At 40.7% G+C, this 8,907-nt stretch overlaps 1 protein-coding gene across 1 annotated transcript in view; it reads right to left on the bottom strand.

Moving 5' to 3' along the window:
- The window catches only part of LOC104158747 (proteasome-associated protein ECM29 homolog), a gene marked incomplete at both ends in the record, with an annotated part of 21,278 nt that extends 14,705 nt beyond the window's left edge, over positions 1-6,573 (bottom strand). Inside the window, 4 exon segments of the mRNA XM_009696476.1 lie at positions 1-52; positions 1,227-1,345; positions 2,904-3,020; positions 6,443-6,573. Of these exon segments, the coding sequence (XP_009694778.1) occupies positions 1-52; positions 1,227-1,345; positions 2,904-3,020; positions 6,443-6,573 (419 nt within the window).
- Positions 6,574-8,907: the final 2,334 nt, after the last annotated feature.

The following is an 8,907-nucleotide window of genomic DNA, read 5'->3' as shown; positions in this document are numbered from 1 at the left end:
TTCAGCAGGGTATTTCATGTGAAAAAGGGTTGGTATTAGAAGATGCATTAGGCTGAAAAACAATTGTATTTACTGCAACCATTTAAAAAAAAAAAACCAAAACAAACAAAGAACAACACACAACAACAAACCCAGTCCTTAATAGCAAAAAAAATCTTAACAAAAATTAAACTGATTCACAATCCAGTGGCCTCTATTTGCCACCCAAGGTACTTAAAAATGGAAGGGAGAAGATAAACTAGGATTCGCGCTTAAAACAGAATATGTATTTCCACATGTGTGCATACACATACATCTGGAGTGAGAAAGTCAGTGCTTTTCTCCAGACTTTCAATGTTTTGTATTTATGCCACAAAATACAGTCTAGGACTGTCTCATCTGCAAGACATTTGAAGATTTAAATCTGAGTCTGCCGAGAGCAGAAGTTGATCAACACTGTTCAGCTTCACCAAAGACTGCACACAGACAAACATATTGATTATATACCAGTACAGCCAGATTTCACAACGCTTTCTTCACCCATGTACCCGCTTTTCAGACAGGGCAAACCCATGGTCCCAGAGAAGACAATCAAGTATTTTCACACTGATCTCATGAATGGAAGCAAGATTTTACTGCAAGACCTTCCAGTAAGGTCATTTTTAAAATACCTTTACACTGTCACAGTGATGCAGAGTGAATGAAGGTATGATTTTAATGCCATTTTCCAGCATGGTGGAAACTGTCTCAATGTAAATAAGAAGCAGGTCCGTAATTAGCAGTTTTCTAGAAGTTCTTAGTACACAGCAGTTCTCAACTTCAGTATTTTTTTATTTACTACAACTTCAGTGTTTCAAGTGAGTAGGAATTTTGGTTATCTCACAATTTAGAGTGGTCAGTCTGAGATATTTACTGCTGTTCCTGTTGCTGGACAAAGGATATTTACTGAAGGTCTGGCCTTAAGCTGGAAACCAGACTTTGATGAAGATGGTTGGCAGATATGGACAGGCATATCCATCATAACACAGACCTCTTATCATACAGGGAGTCTGCTGCTATTACATTAGAACATATGAATTCTTCGTACCACCCAAACTACTGAATTGCTGATCCAAACTGAACAAGCCAAGAACATCCTAAGCAATGAAGATATCAGCAAGGGGAAAAAAAAAAAATTCAACAACTGATACAAATTATTTTACTAAAACAATACCAACAGAATTCACTCCAAGAATAAGCAGTTATACCTGTCTTGCTGTGGTTGAGGTTTCCCTTCCATTGCAGTGAGAAGAGTTGGAGCCAATTCACATTGTTTTTCCACAGGCAGACGGGGGTATCCCATCTTAACATAAATTATGGTAAAATTCTAAAAGAGTAGAAAAAGCACACAGTAGTGCAACAGTGCAATACTCTTCTTGTATGTTGTGTTACATAATTGGGTGTTGGAAACAACATATGTTTTGGAAGAACGATTTCTTAATGCCAAGATTCATCAGAATGACAGCTATTGAAGGGGAGGCTCAGAAAACCCTTTCTGAGTAGGTCTTGCTGAGTGTCCACTTTAAAAGGAGGAGGACAACAATGCTTCTGGTATTCGTGGCCAATTCCACCAAAAGCAGCTTTACCTGAGCAACAGCTTCAAGGAAAGCAAATGTAACGCTCTCTCTTACCTATTTCTGAAATAAAATAGAAAGTAATATTGAATAAATACAAAGTCAGCAGCATAGGCAAGGTTTCGCTTGAAAATGTGTTTCTAAATCATCATAATTATAAGCTCCAAAAACAATCCAAACAGAGTCCAGTGACAGGATAGCACAGCACAGCAATACTGAGTACTGGCCTATCTAACTGCTATCATGTTGATCCAAATCCAGCCAAGAACTGTAGAGATAAGAGTTAATGTGTTGACGGCCTGGTTGAAAGAAGTGTTGAAGTGGGAAGCATGACACTTCTTTGTAGACGACACTTGATAAAATTTTATCAAGCCTCATGGCACAAAACAATATGCATCACTCAGGTGAATGAAAACAGATTTTTGACATGTCCAATCAAAAGCACAGTTTATGTCAAGTTTGTCTTCAAACAAGATGATTCTTCTACTGCTGCACAGAATACATGCACTCTAGAAGCCCTCAGCCATTTCTAAAAGGTGAACTCCAGATAATCCCACTTGCTTAAAGACAATCTGAGATTACTTCTATGTTACTGCTGTTTAAAGTCTAAATATTTCTCCACCAGTTTCTAAGATGCTATGTTTTCTATTTATGCTACATATGACTGAATAGTCAAATGAGGACAAAAAGTTTCCCTCTGGTTTTATCACATTTTTTCATGATGGTGATTTGCAATAGATGTACCACAGTTGAAATGTCTTCATAGTTTGAGAAAAACATTTTAAAACTATTTTCACTTTTTTCAACTACATTGAATGAAACCATCTAGTAAAGCTTCCCCGTCTACAAAATAAGCTTCTTTTAATCTTTTCTTGCTCAATTAAGGTCCTCACTCTAAAGCCACATAAAAATATGGACTCCTATGTGTTCAGAGAAATACAGACGTTTTAAGGAAGACTCTGATCCTGCACGTATCAGGATAAGGATTGGCAGCTGCTTGCAAAACGGAGCTTCTAACAATGAATAGCCCATCTACAACACAAGCAATGGCAATGTATGCATTCATGAAATATCAAGAGTAATTATCAGTAATTTGAACAGAATCATTAGTGTAGTTGCTTTATGAAACTAAGTTTCACTCACATCAGACTCTGAATTTTAGTTTTTTAAAAAAAAATCTCTTAAAACATCAACCTTATTACAATAACATACTTTCTAGGAAAACCAAAAGAGCTAAATATAAGAGCTTTCAAGAACATTCTGCTTTTTACAAGTAAATCAGCAATGATTCTTGGAAGAATGGACACTTACAGTGACAAAAGACACTGCAGAAGGATCTTGATATTGAACTAGTAACGTCTCTACTGGAAGTTGAATTTTTGGACGACTTTTGATGCGCTTATTCAGATGAACGAGCAGCTCCATGACCTGACAGGAAGAAAATAAAAAAACTGAAAGAATCATCCTAGATTTTACTACTTTGGACTCCACACATCACCCTCTGTCCACTAGTTAGGCCTACTGTAAACAAATCAGGCCTGAGCTTCCTGATTATTTATAAGAAAACAGCAGCCATCAGTATCTTGAAACCACTCCGACAGGTCTCAAGTTATTGTTAAGACAAACACATAAAAAGTCCCAAACCATGGCACAACCGATAACCTCCATCAACAGAAATGTCAAGAAGAAATGGCTACTAAGGATGATCAGTTCTTTCTACACAGCTGGTTACTATTGCTCAAAACTGAGCATGGCTTGGAAATCTGCATTGCTGCTCTATCTTCTGGCTGTAGAGTAACTCCAATTCACAACACAGAACAAAAAAACAATGAAAAAAAAAAACCCACCCGTAACAAAGTTATCAAATAAGTGTATGAAAACTATGTTTGGAATGGAACAATACAGAACTGAAACCCTTCAGGCAAGGGAAGCCAGCAGGAGCCCCGTGAATGTCCGGCAGGGGCAATGTGCAGCCCTGCCCGGGGCAGGCAGAGCCCCAGCGGCAGCGCCAATGGGGCCAGACAGCAGCTCTGGAGTTGAACAATAGGCACATTCTTTGTTGTCCACGAGACAAAATTAGCCCGGAAAGCTAGGTATTTGTATTTAAAAGTCACTAGAGTTTGAAAATGCATCAGACTTCTTAAGACATTTTTCTACCACATTAATAGCAAAGTAAGAGCAAGTAGAAGATTGAAAAGCTGAATTCTGATGTAGGTCACAGAAAAAGGCAATGTGTACGTTGAACAGATTTACCTGCGGGTTATACACTCCACAATAAATCTCTGTTGATGTTCACTACAATAAAAAACTGACAGTCTTCCCCTCCCTTCTGTCTCACTGATAAATTATTTTGCTATATAAAAAACACCAAACAAAAAAAAATCAACCCATACAGAGCCTTCTTGTTACATTTTGGATTTATTATGAAAACAGAATACCTAGAGCCAACTTCCCTTCACTGATATGACAAGAGCGGAATTCAGAGTAATCTCCTTGACTGCAATGAATTTTGACAAATACCGAGAAGTACAGGGCAGCGCTGTAACTGCTTATAACATTATCGTCATCTTGTATAAATAAAACTATAGTTTTACAGACAGAAGAAGAAGAAACAAGTTTTATTTCATTACTCATTTTAACACAAAAACTACAATATACCGTAAGAATTCTCTGTGATTGAGAGCCCTCTTAAAATCTAATTTTCAAAGGACTAGTCTTCCCCCTTTCCTGAATCTCACAACACTACAAAAAAAAAAAAAAAACAAACAAAAAACCACCAAAAACACCCTCAACACGTTCCAGTTTATGGAAAAAATATCATACAAAAACACCCTAAGAAATTTCACTAGCTATTTGGATGCCTTTCTTCACAGCTTCAAGTGCACACGATAAGCAGGTATTCAGAAGAACCTTCAGTCTGAATTGGAGTATCTGTCCTTCAGCACAGTGGAACAGCTTCATGTCTATGTATCCACTTTCACGTAATCACTATCAGGACTATGTTTTATGCAGAACTTTTAGAAAAATCTGTGTTCTAGTTACTTGGAGGTTCTGAAATCTACTCATAAATCCTGTGAAGGCATGATCATTTCCCTATTTCTACAAGACGAAGAGGGGATTTAAAAAAGCTGCTTTCCCACCACCAGCCCCCAACAGTCCATCTGCACTCTGCTCAGAAAGGTTCTGGTCCACCACTATCATCAGGCAGTTCCTTCTGATGAACAGCTGCAGGGACAAGAAATCATCCTTTGCTTTCTGATCCACCTGCTCAAATTTCTTGTGTTGAGCTGCTGCTGCCCCGTTTGCCTCTTCTGGTCACATCCTTCTGGCAGAACAGGAAACACAAGCAGGTGTTCCTCTGTCTGAATCCAGACCAGGTCAGACCTCTTCTGCTGTTAACACTAGCTTTAGCAATCCCACAACTGCTGTTACACAAGACTTGTGCAAAAACACAGAACCGGTAAAAAAAACAACTGCTAGTAATCACAGTTCAGCTCCCTGCTACAGAAGGCAGCTACATCACTGAATTCCTTCACGTTCATGTTAAATTTCATCTTCAATACTGTTTGATCCTTGCCTGGTCACAGGAATTGGGGTAAGGACCAGTACATGGTGTCAGGGGACTAGGGACAGGCCCAGTAGCCCAACAGGGAGGGTACCACAGTCCAACCAGAAGAGGTACACATTCACCAGTGGGCTTCACCCCTAGAGACCCATACTTGCTCCTCCCCAAATTAACTAGGTCCATCCCTTTCCCTGCCTTTGGTCACTCCACTAAACATTCCATTAGAAGGCTTGTGCAATCCCAAAATGCTCTTCCCCTGCATCCCACTGTGTCCATTAGTCCTAGGCAGCACCCTCACAGTACAAAAGGTGTTCTGGCACTGACTCACCTTGATGGGTTTCATGCCTGGACAGCAGGGCTAAGGGTGTACTGAGACAGCCCTGGCACAGACCTGGACAGAGTGCTCCTTCCTTTGAGTCCTTAACTTGGGTTCCTGCCTGCCATGATGCCTCTGTGTTCCTCTGGGCTTGTGAAGATGGGCCTTTGATGGGCTGATGGCCCCTACGATGAGCCTGGGAGTAGCTGGGGCAGGGCGTTACACAGGTTTCTGCACTTGCTATTGTGTCTCTGTGCTCCTTTGCAGGTGCACAGATGAGCTTTTATGCAGGTGTACAGATGACCTTTTATCCTATAACCTAACACAGGGAACTGAATTCCCCAGGTACATATTAAATTCCACCTGCAAAACCAAACCTGGTCCTTGCCTGGTCACAGGCATAGGAGCAGTTTTGGAGGTGGAATTTAACACGTGCCTGAACACATTCTGTGATAAAGCTGCCTTCTGTACCAGGGAACTGAATTCCTTCAGGTAGGTATCAAATTCCATCTTCAAAACTGTTTGGTCCTTGCTGCTATTCCTGTTATCAGACAAGTGAAGGACATCAATGAGTACATCTTCAGTCTTTCTTCACACATAGAAGCAAGCTTGCTCCACATGTGCCATAAGTGAGGTGGACGCACAATAGCCCTAACCTGGAAGCCATGGCAACTGGCTCTGTGGCAGTAAGTCTTGGTCTCTGGCTAACTCATAGCTAGCTGGCCTCAAGTGGAAACAAATGCAGCTTCCACACATCTGCAAAAGACCTTGCTGATACAAGCAATGACTGTTTTCTTTAAGCCCTAACAGTTGTAATAAACCCATTCTCTACCAGGCTCATGACAACTTTTCCTCAAAGGGTGAATTTCTCCACAGAGAACATCCAAGTATAGTAAATCATGATACATCAGTGGCATTTCCTTCTCCCCGATCAGGACAACATATCATTACAGTAAATTGCACTCTTACCTTTTTACGAACTCCCTCTTGTGTGCTGGACAGCTTGAGGAGAACAGGGGGTAGGAATTTGGAAATAATGTTCTGTAACTGCTCGTCTGTTTCTGCATGGCCAAGACGCAAGAACACACGTTCAAGTTGATCTGCAGTTAAAAAAAAAAAAAAAAGAGAAGTTGGTTGAAACTCAAAATTGCTGTAGCAAGAAAACAACTTTTCCTGAACATCCCTGAATGGGCTTGTAAGAAATGCTGCACACAATTCCTGAAGTACTTCCATCTCAACAGCATTCAGCACAGATCAATCTTGTATTTTTCACACTAACTGAGCAAACTGTTGATGGCAGAAGCCAGCCTGACAGCTTCCAGTACTAGCCTCCACAATTACATGGAGAAAACTATCAAAGACAGAAGCAATTAAGATCTCCTTTGCTTCACACTATGTTTCAAACAGAGGCTAGAAGATCTCCAAAGGTGAAACAGAAGGTTAGGATCTCCAAGTCATTCCCTATCTTTTCTGCTTTGAAAGCAAAGGTCTGTGGCTGTGGGGCTGCTAACTTTTGAAAATATGTTTGCTGTGATCTGCATTCAGACTATGATGTTCTGAATCCACACTAGTTAATCAGAGGGCAAAAAGATCTGGCCAATTCTTAATATTATTCTTGTTAAACCTAGAGTTTTGGTCATGCACAGGGATTCCATTGTTGTAGACATTGTGTCAACAGAATAAAAACACGAGGCAAGTACAACAGAACCCAAGACCAATTACAGTTAGTATTGCTGAAAGGAAAGAGTCTAGACAAAGCAAAAGCTATAAGCTTGGGGCAAGCCACACCATGGCAGCTGCATACAAATGAACAGGCTGCACACCTGAGAGCAGAACAAACAAGCTACAAAGTGAAAAATAAGTTCTTTCAAAGCTTGAGACTACTGTTCCAGGGTAAATCTGATGGTATTCATAGGACACCTTGACACAGGCAAACCTGTTCTACCCACGACTTTCTGTTAAGCCACTTAGGTCTTCCACAAAATCTTTACAAAGCTGTACAAATGTTGACCAAATCAGTTACTGATTTGTTACAATTTGTGGACTTTTTTTCCCAAAAGATAGCATTATCATCAACAGGAATAAGATTGCAAGTGTGAAATGCAGGACATACTGCTGTAACTTAAAATACAAAGCTCCTGTTACCACTTTAGTAAGATGTGGAAGTGTTGTTAACAAATCCACTTTCCTCTAGCCAGGAGGTCTCCTCCCCAAACCCAGGAAGGAATGCACACACACACACAAACCATTTCAACATCTGCAAACAGGTAGAAGTTGCAACTCCTAAAAGATCAAGGGGCAGGGGGAGGAGCAATAACATCCATTTTCTCAGTGAGCTAGCAGAAGATGAAGGAAACAGATGCAACCAAAATCTGTCAGCAGCTCAAGCACAAGGGCTGAGCACCATCTGTCTTTATAAAAAGAATGGAAGAGTCCCTATTTTAAGTGCCAGCATGCCGCTGCCCCAACATCTAAACCAGAAGGAACCCAAAATCTCCCTGGCATAGCAGCACTCCCAACAGCCAGACCAAGAAGAGTCCTTGTGTATGGGATCAGAAGTGTTGCTTCTCCATATTGCAGCACTGCAGGCCAGATCTACAGACAGCAAGGAGATCCAGGGCTTTTAAGGGGCTACAGGTCTTAAGACATCCTACAAGGAGGAAATCATTCCCACAAAGACTAATCTAAAGTGACCTGTTGCAAGCTGAGATTAGAGGGAGACCAAGGAGAACCCTCCTTCAGCAGAGGAAGACCACTGAGCTGACTGTAAAGGACTACAGAGGCAAACAAGAAAAAAGCACCGGTATAGGGCAAAGGTAAAGACTGAGGTGAATGGATATGGCCGGAACGTAAGTGAACAAAAAGGATGTTCAAATGCAAAGACAGCTGTAGACAGCAAACCTATCATGGTGTAGCTGCAGAAGCCGTTACTGTCCTGTTTTTTAAATCTGTGCTATCCCTGCACTGAATCCTCACAGCACCATTCCTCCTCTGCTAGCTGCAGATTAAACACAAACATATCACTTCCAACATTTCACTTTCTGCTGAGCAAATATGACAGGCAGCTAAAAAGACAGAAGATTAATAAATATTACTGTCAGGAAAATTACAAGCTGAAATTCTGCAGTGCCTACAATGCAAACTGACTTGCAAGTGAATCTGTTGTTTCAGACAGATTTCGTGGAACAATCAAGCTGCCAGCTAGGCAACAACTTCATGATATTTATCTCATATCACAATTAATTTTTTTAAAAATCCTAACAATTTCTTCTTCTCTTCACCTTCCTTTTCATGTCATACTACCGTCTATCCCGTGAATGATCTCCCCCTCCAGGGAACTCCAGGAAATTACTGCAGACTCACCATCCTCAAGCAAGTCTCCTGAGGAACCTCCTCAACAACATGTTCATTCACATGGCAACAGATCAGACTCA

Source organism: Cariama cristata, unplaced genomic scaffold, assembly GCF_000690535.1.
Source record: "Cariama cristata isolate BGI_N322 unplaced genomic scaffold, ASM69053v1 scaffold13343, whole genome shotgun sequence".
NCBI classification, from domain to species: domain Eukaryota; kingdom Metazoa; phylum Chordata; class Aves; order Cariamiformes; family Cariamidae; genus Cariama; species Cariama cristata.
Note: the sequence above shows the minus strand (reverse complement) of the source record. Positions and strands in the feature narration are given on the sequence as shown.